Raw genomic sequence first — 17,045 nt, 5'->3', positions numbered from 1 at the left:
AGACGAGACTTTCATACCAAAGCTTAATTTTTTTATCACTACTGCACAAACTTCGGCTCCAAATTACATTAATGCCACAAAATAACTGTGGCCACACCTGTAATATTTTGGAGTAATTTACTTTTTTTTTACAGTGAAAATAGTCATTGTGCATGTTTTTAGTCAATGCATCATATAGAGCTTTAGAGTTTTCACAGTTCCTACAACTTTTTGTGGAAGTTCGCCCTTTTTTTTAATGTGTTTGCATGGCAGGAACTGAGAATGCCTTTAGTTCTACACAGAAAAAATGGTTCTTTAGCAGGTCTTCGGTGGTAGGCTATGTTGTGGTAGTTGAGGTGCTATTTAGTACTACTAAGTGGTTCCTTGGTTCGTAATCATAGAAGTCGTTTAATGCTAGTATTAGGGCTGAACAATATATCGTTTGAGCATCGATATCGCAATGTGTGCATCTGCAATAGTCATATCGCAGGATTAGATTATTTATAAAATATTAAAACTCAAACATATTATTATTTTTTTAATATTTATTCAATGATGACCATGCTATTTTACATCTGATGGTTCAATTTCTGTACTTGACTACACTTAGACTCCCCAAAAAACCATAAAGCACTGTTTATTTATTTATTTTTGCTTGTAACTTACGCAGATGCACTGCATAGAAAAAGATTTGATAGTCCCAGTTGATCTAATTAAATGAAATCATTCTAAATAGAGCATTTTAAACCATTTGGTGAAATTTTATTATTATCGCAATATATATTGCAGCAAAATAAAATATCGAATGTCAGATTTTTCCAATATCATGCAATTATTGCAGGTATATTGTACCAGTAACTATTCTTTTGGGTTCTTTGGGGTGATTAAGGCCATATTTAAATATATATAAACATATAATAAAACACATCATTATTAGATAAAATTACATTTTTCATTCAGAATACTGACTGTGCAAATAAAACCAGGTCTGGGGAGATATTAGTTCTCAGAGTATCTAACCAGTGTGAAAGCCCTAAAATGTAACTATTTCCAATGTATTATTAAAATAACATAAATGCGTCATCTTAAAATACTCAAGAGAATACTTACTTGCTCACTTTGCCCTGGTGCCAACTGGTTCATCAACGTCAATGATGAAAGAAAGAATAGTATCTGCTGTCAAAACGGGAGAAAGGAATCACAATTGTAGATTTATAAATGTATATTTGTAATACTACCTCATTTATTCCATAAGCAAATTTGTTAAACACAATCATTATCAAAGATAAAGCATGCAGGATCTGGCCAGTCATGTGATATCAATATATTTGCCCCAATTGATGTAGAATGAAAAATAACCTTTTCATACTATATTACTGGATGTATCATTTACTTTAGTTAACATGCTTTTCAATATAACAGCGTGTGCAAAATATCCCAACAAGGTAAAATTGTTTGACAAGTGGCTACAAAAAATATATAGAAAAGTTTGAGGAATGTAAACAACAACAATGCTCTCAACATATTTACTGTTTTACATTTTTTATTTGTATAGCTTCCGAGAATCCAAAAAGAGCCACATATTAATAATTTTATGATAGCTGTTAAAACATTAATATATGATTGAATTACCTCGTTACAGTTATGAAATTGTTTGATAACAAACAGGAAATGTTTATGGGCCAATGCCATCACCACATTGAAATGGTCTATAGTGAACATTTACACCCTTATTGGTCTTAAAATATATAATTGAATATGCTGTAGGCTTATATAATTATTTTGAGGGGCACACTGTCACAATAACATGACACTATATTACTAACAGACGATATATGAACAGTTATGAAGCACACAGTATGTATCATCGGCAAAAAGTAAAACGAAATGTCACAAGCAAAAGTCTAGGCCGAACGCTTAAGTAAACAATACACTTTACCGTTTATGTAACAATTAAAAACGGCTGATTAATATACAATAACTTACACTTTAGACAGACAATTGGCCAGTTAGCTTCCTTCTCAACAAACTAATTAAGTTCAAACCAATTGTTCAAACTTCCAAAATACTAAATGAGCGTTAGTAAGCGACTCACAAAATAAAAAGCGTAATGGAGTATCGTGAACGAGTGGAATGGAGCGACCATGAATTCTCTCCCAGCGTCCTGTATTAACGCTGCCTGCTGGTATACATATGCTGTACAAAAGCAGTGTATGTACATCAGCGCTTTCTGTTTGTCGTCCTAAACTTGAACCTCAGTCGGTTTTATATGTTTCTCTGGATTTAACACTAATAATGACAAAATAGATCTTAAAAGAAAAGACGTCTATACCATTTGTTGTTTTTTACTGGAACAATATCTTAAATACTGTCACCTCACCTCAATTTTTTATTACAAATAAAACTAAAGGAATATCATTTAAATTACTTCATAGAGTTTATCCTACAAAATATTACTACAAAATGTAAAATTAATATTGAGTTAGAATGCTGTTTTTGTGAAAGCTTTAATGAAACTATTTCACATTTATTTTGGTCTTGCCAATAAATTCGACTTTTTTGCATTAATGTTGACGCTTTATTGCTCGTAATATTTTAAAATAATTTCATATCTTGTAAACATGTGATTTTTGGGTTATTATGTTAAGGATTGCTCTTTAAAAGATGCTGGTTTTATTATAAACTTAATTTTATCATTATGTAAATTTCACATGCAAGTTTGCCAAAAGCAAACCTCTCTTCATGGTGCTAGAAAAAGAGATTCAAATGTATATAAAAGTGATTTCTAAGTCTAAAAATAGAAAAGCAATTAAAACAGTTAATATACGCTTCTCCTTTAACATTTTTGCACAAAAATGTTTGTATATATGCATTTACTGCAGTAAAAGTGCATTTAATAACTCTTGTTAAAAACTAAAATTGGAAAAATGTGTGTAATATATTTGTTAATTAATTAATAATTTGATAATTATGTACCCAGTGTGTTTTTTTTTTCTTTGTAAATTTTATTTATTCTTTCTCATTTATTCCATTATTGTTAAGAAATGTAAAGTGGTTTAGTTGTATAAGAAACTGTACATGCTGGTTCTTGTTTTAAAAAAAAACAAAAAAAAAAAAAGAAGTCCTGTATTAACGTGACTGAAATTCCACTCCGGGTTTTCCATTTTCTTTTCCTCCAAACAAACCATCACGGCGGACAGAAAACATTAGTTGTATGACTTGTTTAACGCATATGGTTATATTTAACTCTTTACAAAGTTCCTGTCTGATATGTTTACATTGTATCTTGATTATTTTTGTTAATATATTGTATACACTATGATTGTTTTGTTTAAGTTAATGGCTTAGTGTTTAAATCATTGGGCATTTCTCAATCCGTTTGTGAAAGATTACAAAGAAATTGAGTTTGCCCTAATTTGTTATGGTTTTAAAAAAGGCAACTAAAAACCTTCAAGGGCAGTTCTATCAACCATCATTGTATACTTATTTTTCTGAACATATGTGATTTTATTTTGTTTACTTATCTGCTAGCAAAATGTGAGGTGTTAAATTATATTTTAAATATCTGATCCGGGTTTTAAATCTGTTTAATTTTCGTTATATTTATTTACAGAGATTTATTTTTTGTAATTGTGCAACACAGCCATTTAAAACACGACGTGGTGTTGTTTTATTTCGCTTGGGGTGGACGAGTAGCCAGTCAGGTCCTTGTTTTCTCAACGGTGCGTATTCATAGGCTCACACCAACATGCGGATGACAATACACGTGAGGAACCTTACGTAAGTCAGCAACGCACCAATCACAGCTCTCGAGCCCTGGAGGAAGTTGTGTGTAGTTGCGTCGCTGTTTTCCCTGGTGCGTGTGTTTTCGTCTACACGAGAAAAAAAACTGAGTCATATTATTTATTTTCTGCAGCGTTTCATTTCCATACCAACAAAATGAAACACAGCTCGAACGTCCCCGCGTTTCTTACCAAGCTTTGGACCCTCGTCGAGGATTCAGATACAAATGAATTCATTTGCTGGAGTCAGGTAAATAAACAATGTTAGCATTCTAGCTTAGCCTTTAGTCAAAATCGTTTGTAATCCTTGTTCTAAGGCTATGTGATCAGCTGTAGATTGTGATGGATGTGAATCAGATCATAGATGTTATGCAGTGCTTTGTATTTTTTCATCATTGTATCTTTGTGTATTAAGTATTAGGTTTAATGATTAATTATAATCTTTGCATTCCATTTTTTATTTATTAGTCAATAATATGATGCGTTTTATGTCGTAGACTTAATGCAGTAAAATGAAAAATGTCATGCAGTGTACATATATATTGCTTAAAGCCTCGTTTAAAGGCTTAACTAGGTTATTAGGTTAATTTAGGTAAGCTATGTTAATTAGTTAAGTTATTGGATAACAGTGTTTTTTTTTCTGTAGCCAATCGAAAAGAAATATTTCTTAAATGGGGCTAATAACATTGACCATTAAAATTAGCTTTTACAATTTTAAAAACAATATTCCTAAACAAAAAGAGACTTTCTCCAGAAGGGAAAAATGTTTTAAGAAATACTGTGAAAGTTTCCTTGCAATTAAAAAAATTAATAGGGCTTATAAATCAGAGAAAGATGTTTGTATATTATTTAAAATTGTCTTTAAAGGAATAGCAATTAATGTTCACGCATGTAAATATCCCCGCAACTTCACAAACTGTTTTCCTCCCTTTAAATAAGTTTTTCTATAAATAATATTTGCAAAGTATCAAAAAGCACAGCATAGCAAGAATCATTTTGTTCCAAGTACTGACCCCTGTGGAATATTATTGAGGTAAAATTGGTTTTATATTCGCACATTCTGACTTTCTACTTAATAATATATTTTCATAAAAGTATTCTTTGCAAAACTGAGTCATATTTATTTTCTGCAGCGTTTCATCTTCATTCCAGCAAAATGAAACGCAGCTCAAAAGTGCCCGCATTTCTTACCAAGCTTTGGACTCTCATCTTAAATTCACTGAAAATTGTGTTGTAGGTCTTAAAAAGGTTTTAAAAACGTCTTAATTTTCCTCTGTCCAACTGAAGCTACTCATGTGGGCCAATATACACCTAATTATCAACAATCCATATAAATAAAACTCTTTTTTTCATTGCGAAGGGATACAATCACAACAGCTGTTAGACTATTTTACAGAAAATCCTCTAAATTAAATTATCTAATCAGCAAAAAAGAGAACTATAAACAATTACATAATTCCTCATGGCAATATATCCCTTTATATGATCTCCCATTTATACAAAAACTATTCACAGAAGTAAGGGGGAATGGACATAACATTTATAAATAGGCCTGAAACTTAAGGTTTTAAAACAATAATGCATTAGGTTTAAATAAAATGTTGGAAAAATATTTACATTAAAATATGTGGGTAAGAAATAACTACATTAGGATTTTTTGCAATACATTTTCTGGGTTGCAAGTAGAAAACATTCCATTGCCAAAAAAATTGTTTAAAACTTTAGAAAATATTTTTTGTGGTCTAAAAATTGTTTAGCTCTGTATAAGTCTAAAAGTTAATGCATAGTGGTTTTAAAAGGGTCTTAAATTTGACTTGATGAAACCTGCAGAAACCCTGAACTTTGGACCAAGTAATGACCCCTGTGGAATACCGAACAGTACGCTGAAATTATATTCGCAGTCAAGCTTTTTTGTGTGTTCCACAGAAAAAGAACAACATGGTCTTTTTTTTAACAAAGTATTGTTTTTCTTTGTATTTTATAGGAAGGGAACAGTTTCCTTGTACTTGATGAGCAAAGGTTTGCAAAAGAGATTCTCCCAAAGTTTTTCAAGCACAACAACATGGCCAGTTTTGTTCGACAGCTCAACATGTGTAAGTTGTTTTACTTCTCTATCCCTGAACAGAATATCTCCACCATTATTGTTTGGCTGTAATCTGATATCAAAATTCGTTTCTTTGTCTTGTTCATTTCCTTTACGAACAGATGGATTTCGCAAGGTGATGCACATTGATTCGGGCATAGTCAAGCAAGAGCGAGACGGACCTGTTGAATTTCAGCATCCATACTTCAAACATGGGCAAGATGACCTGCTGGAAAACATCAAAAGAAAGGTAAGACATCTATATTACAAAGAAAAGAGTCTTGAAAATATTTGAAGGTTATTTGGTTTAAGTTTGTTTTATTATATGACGGTTTATTTCGGTGGTTCATTGTGCTGTGGTTGGTTTTGAAATAGAGACTTAGTCGAAGGAGAATGATTGAAATGTTATAAATAAGAATGTAATCTATTTCTCTTGATATAGGTGTCTAATGCACGGCCTGAAGAGAGCAAAATGAGGCAAGACGATCTTTCAAAAATTTTGACAAGCGTTCAAAGCGTCCATGAGCAGCAAGAGAACATGGATGCTAGACTTGCCACCCTAAAAAGGTAATAATATACAGTTTATAGTTCTCAAAAATTTTAATCTTCTGTAGTTTCATTCATCAATCAAAGATGTTTTAATTCAGAAGAACATTAAAGAAGTTTTTTTTAGCTGAAAATGTGGCACATGATCATACATGTAATGCAGGTCAAAAGCTAGCTACTGGCACTTTTAAGAGTCAAAAACAAGACAAGGCCATACAAAATTAATGCTAGAAACTAGGGCTGCACAATATATCGTTTCAGCATCGATATCGCAACGTGTGAATCCACAATAGTCAAATCACAGCATCTACAATGTAGACTCAAGAATACAGTTGATCAGACGTTACAGTTTAAGACATAGTAGAGTCATTATTTGCATTAGTTTTTAAGGCCTGTGACCTGTGAAAGCATTTCAAAACCAATTTAAGACATTTGGGAGCAATTAATTTAACATGTGTAGCTTAAAGATTAATTGTACATTTATATAATTATTTTAAACGGCGAAAACGATAATGTTGTTTTACATTTGATTTATTTGTTTTCCATTCCTGAATACGGCTCATTCATAAATCATGGTTTATTTCATTAGTATCTTTGCTCAGTTGCATTTAAGATTGGTTTTTATATGCAGTTACACTCCACTACAAAAATCATCCCAATCAGTCTAAAATTATGACTTCTTAAAAATACACCTATTCAAGTCATCTGGAGTCAGTGACGATTTACATTTTAGGGGGGCTCAGCTCCATATGAGAAAAAAAAAAAAGAATTAAATATATATATATATATATATATATATATATATATATATATATATATATATATATATATATATATATATATATTTAACCCTAATGTATTTATAAGTAATAATTTAATAGTAATACACTTAAAATATTTGACTAATATGTAGGCCCACACGGAATCTGCACGTGCAGAATTCCAGATTTTTAGCCCATCATTATTTCTGTTTATTTACTTGTGTAAATCTATATTTATACAGTTTTTAAATTAATTACAGTAATATTATTGACATGAAAATGTTCACATGATTTATTTACAATGCAGTTTGTACAGTAATATTTTCTGTCTTTTAGTAGATATATGAGAGACTTGCTTTATCAAATAAAGTGAATCTAATTGGATTTGCATTTTAAACATTAAATACAAGTTAAAAAGGTATTACTTTTTATTTCATATATTAAGTTTTTAGTTATGATACTCCCAAAATAATTCTGCAGAAATCCGCAGATTTTTAGCACGATTCTCTGCAGAAATAGCAAAAAATGTCCGCAGATTCCATCTGGCCCTACTAATATGGTAGGGTTGTATGCTAAACTAGCAGTATTCCACTGTATTGTAAAGACGTGCATAGTCATTTGAGCTGAGAACAAATCTGTTTACTTTAGTAAAAGCCACTTTATATGTTAAAGTACAATTTTTGTTTCCATGTATTTAATAAATAAAACCGCCACTTTTCTAATTAAATGGCATACATATAAAAATATATTTTTATAACCTACATGCTAATTCACATATTTCACGAACTGAATCACAATATTAAAATAGGATATATTTTTAATACAAGACAACACTTGATGTTTTCTTTCTCTGTCAGTGACTCTGACAGTTAAAATGAGTACATTCACTGAGTGGTTCAGTAACTGTGTTTAATACTTTCTGTGCATGACTGTGGTATAGATAATGCCACATGCACTGTAATGTGTTTTATAATGGAAGTTTATTTTGAAATAAAAATAGTAAAATGTTCGAGAAGAGTTACATTTTCGCTGCAGGAAACCGCTGTGATTACGAGGTGAGCACTGAGGAAACCGTAGATTGGAACCCTGATTGCTCCTATCTGACATTGGGGTACAAATGATACAAGTGTATCTATAGCAAAGAGCTGCAAATAAGCATATTTTATAACAATTTATCTCAAACACACATCTTGTTCTCTCGCTCTGCACAGCTGTGGTTTGCTGATCAAATGAGAAATGAAAGTCAGGGAGGAGCCGAATTCTGCCGCCATCTTCAAATCAAATTTAAAGGGGACAGAGACGATAATTTGGTCTACAGTTTATGAGCTAATCCGAAAAGTTTTAGGGGGGGAGCTGAGTAGAAATATAGGGGGGCTACAGCTCACCTAAAATAGGCATAGCGACGCCCGTTTGGAGTCATATCACAATATATATTGCAGTATAAGCAAATAATGCAATGTTCATTTTTTCAACGTATCGTGCAGCCCTACTAGAGGCTCCTGAGGTTTTATGAGGCAAAACGATTGGCCTGCAAAATAAACTGAACATTATATTTAGCATTATCTCTAATTATCTCACAGCTTTTGCAAACATGCTTGTATGTTTGTTGTTAGTTTGTTTGACTCTTAAAGGGCTGGTAGCCGTTGCATTTATATGAATCAACAAGGATCACAGTTCTAGCTAAAAATCTTCGGTAATGTTTTGTTCAGTAATGTACGTTGGCACGAGGTAAAATATAACAGCATGTGCTCATTTTTATAATATAACATAAATATAATATAAAATATCTTTGTGTGTTTCTTTGGAATTTAAGAGAATGAACAGATTAATGATTTTGTTGTTTAGTATTGCTCAGTTCTACAATTATCAGCATGCTAACAAACACTCTGAATATCTTTGCAGATCACTACGAACAAAACTCATGCCTTTCTTTTTGTCTTTTTTTTTTTAATGTAAATTTTCTTGCTTTGTCTTGTCCTCAGAGAAAATGAAGCTCTTTGGACAGAGCTGTCAGACCTCAGAAAGATACACGCACAGCAACAACAGGTCATAAAAGAGGTATGTTCTGTATACATTGACATTTTGCATCCAATGCTGTTGTGAAGCATTAAACCTAACTTTCTTACACAGATTCGAATTCTAATGCTGCTGTCTCTATTGTTTCAATCAGCTGGTGCAGTTCATCTTTACATTGGTTCAGAACAATCGTTTGTTAAATTTGAAACGCAAAAGGTAAGATCAAGAAATGTTTGTATCCAGGACCTAAAATTAACACTTATCAAGTGCCAAATGAAGCTGGCGAATATATGAAACACCTTGTTAAATTTTTAAAAAAATTGTAGAAATGCTACAAGAAAGGCTTGTAATGAGACAACGTTTTCAAAAGCAGCATTTCAAAAAAGATGATTCTGAAAAATAATGGTTTACAATTTGAAAACAAAGGGGAAACTATTTATTTATATATTTATAACAGTTATTCTACTGTTATGATCTTAACTAAGAACTTTTCGTATTGCTATTTTATATAATTGTTATTTTAAAACCCTTAATGCATTCAATAATTTTAAATCTTTTTTTTTTTTTATCTGTTTGGAAAATTTTATGCATCAAAGCCTCCTGGGTATAACAAAAAATAATTAGCGCGATTTGCAACATAATACTAATTATAAATGTTAATTGCTGAAATCCCAGGAAAACTGATTGTGTTTATTATAATAAACAGCATTTATTTTATTTTTTGCAAATGAATCAATATACAGCTTCTCTGAGCATAAGAGACTTCAAGAAATCCATAAAAGGCTCTCTTTTAGACAAAATTTTAACCGAGTTAAAGATTTGAAAATATATACGTATCAATGTACAAACATGTATTAATATATGTAATACTGGCTTTGTTCTCATAGGCCTCTTGCATTAAACATCAATGGAAAGAAGTCGAAATTCATCCACCAGCTCTTTGAGGAACCCATGGACCACAGCAAAGTATGTGTAGATCCATCTAATGAGTATCACTGTATTTTACGTTTCTCCTTACTAGAAGAAAACGTGCTGATGTCAGTTATTTTGGTTCTAATGTTAATTAATACTGCTATTCTTTACCTTGCGTTTTTCTCTCTCAATGAGATTTGAGGCAGGGTTCACTTTGTGTCAAAGTGTCCTGCCCTCGGATAAGAACCTTAAATTTTGAGAGTACCCATCAGTTAAATTCACGTTGGTGGGGGAGCAATTTATTTACATTAACAAGATAAATTCATCATTAAAAGTGAACCTTTTAATGATGAATTGGATTTGCCCTTCAATATTTGGACTCTCAGTAGTGATTATTAAACCACACTGAACTGAGCTCAACTGAACTGAACTTGAACACTACAAACTGAACTATACTGTTCCTATTTACTGTGACCTTTTATGTGAAGCTGCTTTGACACAATCTACATTGTATAAGCGCTATACAAATAAAGGTGAACCTTGAAGATCTGTTTGCTAGACTCATCTCATCCCTTCTCTATTAGACCACAGTTAATGGACTGAAGAACAATTCGGATATATCTGATGATGTCGTAATCTGTGACATCACAGACGAAGATCCAGAAGTTACAGATGGGATATCTGTACCTGATGAAGGGTAAGGGTTTTTGGATTGATTGAAACAGTCGGACCACTTTTTGCATGAGGTTTTGCTTGAGAATGTAAAAAATGAATATTCTTCTGAATGTCTAATAGGGATGCTGAAATCGTGGAAGTCGCTTATGAAAGCAGCCCAAAGACTATACAAAATGACAGCACAAACGGCACCATAATAAATTCAACCGCTCACCAAGAAGCAGAACCCAAAACCACCCCTGATGTTTCATCAACCAGTAGCGCCCTGCAATTGAACAAACCCACAGGTCTAAGTTTAGAGGATCCAGTGAAGCTCATGGACTCCATTCTCAGTGAAAATGGAGCCATTTCACAAAACATCAACCTTCTGGGCAAGTAAGTAAACTAATAATGGCCATACGTAATGTAAAGGCAGCTGAGATTTAGTATTCACTGTGGGATGGGTCTCATTTGCCATGAGACGTTTGTAAAAATGTGTCATGCAGTACATCAATTAAAAAAAAGTAATATTCTGAGAGCAAATTTATCAATATCCATGCTCACTCTGTAAGAAAAAAAAACCTTGCTTTTTTTTTATAAATTAAAACTCGTATGCAGTACTGTGCAAAAGTTTTAGACCAATACTAAATCTGTTGTTTTACTGATGGTATAATGGATATATGTGACCCTATGTTACCACAAAACCAATGATGGGTGTAAATTTTAACATTGAGATTTATACAGGCTGAATACATTATCTTTTAGTTGATGTATGGTTTGTTAGGACAGGGGTTAGGTTGGGTTAGAGTTTGCATTGTTTTGGTTGAATTATTTAAGTTGAGAACATTGTTAGCAATATCATCTAAATTGATGGAATTGGGTATGTTGAAAAGTACAGAGGTTTTAATCCATTATGCCATTCCTTCTGAAAACGACTTCAGCGGTAATAACTTTAATTTTCAGCATGATAGCGATCCGCTAATTGAAGTAAAATCCAATTTGGAGAATAAATAAAAATATAATAAACAGCTGATGAAACACAGACAGGTCTGAACGCACGTGACCCGTGGATTAAGAATCTTTTTTGAACTTGTTGGTTAATCCAACATTCATAACACTTGCAGAGAGATCGGCTCCCGCGTCATTCAAATCATGTGTATGAAAGCATTCAGTCTTCCACCCTTGTAAAATATAATGATGACTGAAGGAGTTGTGGTGGGACCTACCTAAATGCTGGGTTATGAATTAAAGGTGTTTTCTGTCACTATTTGTTTAGCCTGTATTAATGCATTCAGTGTAAAGCTGCTCAATTAAACATTGAAAGATCGTGATCTCAATTCAAACATGTGCAGCATGAATAAGTGATAATAATTTGCATATGTTTATTAATCCTTATTAATCCTATACACTTTTTCAGTTAGTTACAAACAATTAAATAACACAAGAAGTACTGGAAGAACAGTTTATAATTCTGATGTAAACACTGATGTTTTAATGGAACTTGACCCTGATGAATGTTGTAGCAATTACATTGTGTAACCAATGGGTGGCGACAAACAACCTTCAAAATTATGTCACTGAATAGGTTTTCAAAAATGATCTACCTAAAATGAAACATGAAATTTTATGTGTGAATTGTTGAATCATTAATTGAAAATAAATATGTTGTACAAGATGTCAGTTTCTATATTTATCATTATCAGCAACAGTAGCAAAGATCATTTTTCATATTGAATATTTACCTTTTTTTTTCAGCTGGTTCCTCCTTCATTTTTATTTTATTTCAAATTACAGGTTCTAAATTTTGACTTTATAACATAATTATGACTTTGTGGCTTTGTAGTAATTGTGACTTGTAGTTAATTGTGACTTTTTGCCTAATAATTATGACTTAGCATCTTAAAATGACTTAGTAGCTCATAATTAAAGTCGTAATTCTTAATTAAGACTTGGTAGCTCTTCAGATTTCATAATTATGACAAAACATGGCTTTTTGCCTCATGTTGTAGCTCATAATTTTGACTTTGTATGTAATTTTAGATTTTTCTCAAATAAAATAAATGCGGTTTAATAGTTTTGTATGCACTATTTCCCCCCCCCCAAAGAAACGTACTTCACCTTGACATTTTAGATCATAATTATGGTTTATCAAAGAATAATTTTCTTCTTAGATTGTCGAATTTGTTCTTGTTTCAAATCAAAACTACTAACTTTTTTTTTACCACTGAATGACATGCGTCTGCTTTGCGCATATTAAATTGTTTTCACTGTAAATCACCACAGAGTTGAGCTGATGGACTATCTGGACAGTATTGACTGCAGCCTGGAAGACTTCCAGGCAATGCTATATGGAAAACAGTTCAGCATTGACCCAGATATCATAGAGGTAAATTTAGAGGTTACTTAATCTGATTCTAGCCATGTGTCCATCCATCTGTTCCTTTTACACTTTTGGTGAAAAAGTCATTTTCAGTGATACATCGCTAAGCTGCTTTATTTCACCATGTTGACCTGTTGAATCCTATGCTGTGTTGTCATATTATTGATGAAGATTTTTTTTTTCGCTTGCTCTTGGTAGGAAACCATCTCGGGAACAAAAAATAACAACAGCAAAGCCAACAAAGAGAAGCCTGATTCAGAAAACACAGGTAATTTTTGGATGCTCCTTTGTAAAACTCTATAGGGCCCTGTGATTTCTGTGATGTGAAAAATCCAGCCATAAAAAGGAAATGGAGTTTGTTACATTTTAGATTAAATGAATTAAAGGTAGTGCTGTACACCTAATCAAATCGTTATATAGACTGTTTTCTCTGCAAAAGACTGAACTATTTCCAGAGCTGGTGTGAGTGTAAATGCACCAGTATTTTACCATTTTATTTAATGAGAGAATTTTAAGAACATTTTGCTGTAGCGAGCCCAGAAAAAGAAGGGAGTAAGCCAAAGGGATGTTGTGTAACTCTGAATTTTTACATGCGATCTGATATACACTTTCTCTGATCATCTTTGCATTTTATTACATCGGGAGACTTTGAAGTCCTTCTCTTACGTCCCTTACTGTAAATCATCTAGAACATGGATAGCCTTAAACTAGTCAATGGTGGAAAACTGTTCTGTCAGTTGATGAGATGGTGAAATTGAGCACAATTTGAGAACGACTAAGGTAGATTTCACAGGAGCCCTAGTAAATTAATATGTGCTGTCGTTTACATTTAGCACCATGCTGTATTTACCTGCCTATTGGTTCCTTCATTCAGACAAGCAGCTGATCCAGTACACAACCTGCCCTCTGATGGCCTTCCTGGACGGCTGCACCCCTCTGACCCCATCCGAACCCCAGCCAGAAGAGCCCGCAGACCTGCTGGATGAGTCTCTGGAGACGGAGACCCCACGCAGTTCTCTGATCCGCCTAGAGCCCCTGACAGAAGCGGAGGCCAACGAAGCCACCCTCTTCTATTTGTGTGAACTAAACTCAGATCTCCCCAATGCAGACACACCACTGCTTGATATCTGAATATAAAAAAAGGGACTTGTCATTTATCAGTTTTTTTTTCGTAAAAGTGCATCAAAATGATGATATTTATTTGCCAGAATGTCTTTAGTACCATCTGTCCACAAGTTTTTACATTCCTTCATTTCACACTTGTTCACTAGCTAGTGTTCTTCTTTCCACCGTCAGTTCTGTTGCTGGTTTACATTGCAGCAGTTTCGTGGAGCATGTTTGTTGTTCTGGTTTGATTATGAAGTGCTTCAGAAAACATCATGCCGCTCTTCTTTATGTATGTGATCTAGAAGTGCCTGCCTGATGTCCTAATGTCAGTGCAAAAATAGACGTGAAGACTTTGGCTCACGGTTAGTTCCATACTGTCAGGCAATACACAGTGATTTTCTTGTTACAGTGAGCTTTTTATCATTATACCAAGCATCGCAGTAGCATTAAAGAAACTTCAATGTCAATCATGGTGTGTTTTATTGTTTATGCTCCCTATTATGCCCCCTTTTGCAATATGTTAAATCCTAGACTGTCCCTAGAGTGTGTATGTGAAGATTCAGCTTAAAATACCCCACAAATAATGTTTTGTTACTCTTTGAAACTGCCCCTATTAGGCTTTGATGCTTTGAGGCTGTTTTGTGACTGTCACTTTAAATTCAAATGAGATTGTGCACCCAGCCCTTTTTTTTAATAAGCGGGCGGAGCTACAAACTCCTAAGCTTTAGCATAGTGGCAAATTCATAACAGAACTAACTTTATCTCTGTGGAAAACTGAAATTGTAAAAAGAATTATCTTCAGGTGCAAAAACTCTAATGGTGGACGGCTGCTTCTCACTCAGGGCTGTCTATGCTAATGAGGGAGAGATCATCAATACCGTTGCCACAAAACTGTTTAAAGCCCTTATAAAAGTGTTTTGTTTTTTTTTGCACTATAGGTCCCCTTTAAATACAGTTGGGTTCTAATCGATTTTAATCAAATAATTTGTATTGTTTAATCTCAAGATGTATCTTTTAATAGGCTCTGTTCTCAGTTAATTAAACATGAAGTTGCTTAATTTAATGAAATGTAATTAAAAATATTTTAATTATAAGAAAGTATAGCATGTTTGAAATAATTGTGATCATATTACTTATAGCAATTATGAAATCAACTAAGACAAATTGATTAAACATGCATAATAGACTAAGCATTATTCAAACTGAAATTATTTCAAGAAAGAAGCTTAGTTTTCGGACCTAACAAGGTAAACGCAGACTTTATGTACACCGTTATTACAAATACATCATTGGATTGTTTATTATGTATTTGAGTAAAAAAATTATAAAGATCTGCTTATATTTATTTCAGGTAAATTTCAAGTAAAAATATTACTTACAGTTAAGTAAATGTTTCCACTGGTTTTGATGGTAAACTTAGATTGTTTCAACAAACATTGCATTCTGAATTTAAAACACTTGTTATTGTCTAAAATTATGACGTATGAAAATATGCCACTTTTTTTGTTATTTTGATCAATTATGCATTATTTTACCTGTTGATGTCATAATAATTAGTTATCACAACCAGTCTTATAACCATGTTATATAAGGTTTAAAATGTATAATTAAATTATAACAATTAAAAAAATAGTTAAAGATATGTTAAAATTAATTAATTGTTATTGAAAGATGCCATAGACTATTAATTAAATGCTCAAATGTTTTTTAAAACTAACTTTTCCATGATTTTTCTAAGTCTTTCAAGTCCATTTTCATGACCTAATGTTTCATGCAATGTCTACATTCATTCATTCATTTTCTTTTCGGTTTAGTCCCTTTATTAATCCGGGGTCGCCACAGCCAAATGAACCACCAACTTATCCAGCACATGTTTTACATTCCCTTCCAGCCGCAACCCATCTCTGGAAAACATCCACACTCATTCACTATGGGCAATTTAGCCTCTCAACTCACCTGTACCACGTCTTTGGACTGTGAGGGAAACCGGAGCACCCAGAGGAAATCCACGCGAATGCAGGGAGAACATGCAAACTCCACACAGAAACGCCAACTGACCCAGCTAAGGCTCGAACCAGCGACCTTCTTGCTTTGAGGTGACAGCACTACCTACTGCGCCACTGCAATGTCTATATATGCGTAATTAAAAAAAAACAAAAAAAACAATGCATGTTCAAATTTATTACAGCTTGTAAAACACACAACAATCTATTTAGTTTAAACCGCACTAATAATGTGAGTATGTGATTAGCCAAGGACAGAAAAGAAGTAAAGACAACTAACCCAAGTATACCTGATTTCCATTACTTTCCCAAAACTTTGTGGGTTTTTCTGTTTTTCCAAAACTCTTCCAGGCCTGGAAAATGCCATGTCAAAATTCCATGACTTTACCAGGTTTTCCATGATCGTATGAACCCTGTATGTGGCATAGGTAAGTAAAATATTCTCCAGATATGGTTCTATAAACTCATTTTTTAACCAGACGAATTACCCATTCATAGTTGAATGAATGAATCTAACTTAACCACAAGATGGCGCCCACAGCGGAATCATACTGTGTACATTTCTAAACAAATTAGTTAAATTAACGTTCGTATACATGATAGAAAAAAAACTTTGTTGCATTATTAATAGACAGCTCGCATAAGCTTTAACAAACAATCACAGCATTTCACAAAGAAGTTTAAAATCTAATCCGAATTTATCCACCAGCAAAACAAAATGGCATACCTTCAGTGCTCCAATTCACTCACTCGTCTTCATTCGCTCCTTTAAGTGGATTATAGTCAGGGTGCGAATTATGGGGGGATTGGGGGGGACCCCAT

General features: G+C 33.1%; 1 protein-coding gene across 1 annotated transcript; it reads left to right on the top strand.

The window, feature by feature from the left end:
* The first annotated feature begins 3,797 nt into the window (after nucleotides 1–3,797).
* Nucleotides 3,798–14,687, top strand: hsf2 (heat shock transcription factor 2). Its single transcript, XM_056445422.1, has 12 exons — nucleotides 3,798–4,011; nucleotides 5,746–5,854; nucleotides 5,967–6,094; nucleotides 6,287–6,411; nucleotides 9,134–9,209; nucleotides 9,322–9,383; nucleotides 10,055–10,133; nucleotides 10,664–10,776; nucleotides 10,875–11,129; nucleotides 13,017–13,119; nucleotides 13,312–13,381; nucleotides 13,988–14,687. The coding sequence occupies exons 1-12, from the start codon at nucleotides 3,919–3,921 to the stop codon at nucleotides 14,242–14,244; spliced, it is 1,470 nt and encodes a 489-aa protein (XP_056301397.1). The 5' UTR covers nucleotides 3,798–3,918; the 3' UTR covers nucleotides 14,245–14,687.
* The last annotated feature ends 2,358 nt before the right edge of the window (nucleotides 14,688–17,045 follow it).

The sequence above is a fragment of the Danio aesculapii genome, chromosome 20, assembly GCF_903798145.1.
Source record: "Danio aesculapii chromosome 20, fDanAes4.1, whole genome shotgun sequence".
NCBI lineage: Eukaryota > Metazoa > Chordata > Actinopteri > Cypriniformes > Danionidae > Danio > Danio aesculapii.
This window is presented reverse-complemented; position numbering and strand designations above follow the sequence as displayed.

Bases quoted from the DNA above. Each gene is read 5' to 3' on its own strand.
- hsf2 (XM_056445422.1), top strand. From the start codon at position 3,919: ATGAAACACAGCTCGAACGTCCCCGCGTTTCTTACCAAGCTTTGGACC. The intron at 9,384-10,054 runs GTAAGATCAAGA...TTGTTCTCATAG, and splicing joins TTAAATTTGAAACGCAAAAG to GCCTCTTGCATTAAACATCA. The intron at 10,134-10,663 runs GTATGTGTAGAT...CTTCTCTATTAG, and splicing joins AACCCATGGACCACAGCAAA to ACCACAGTTAATGGACTGAA.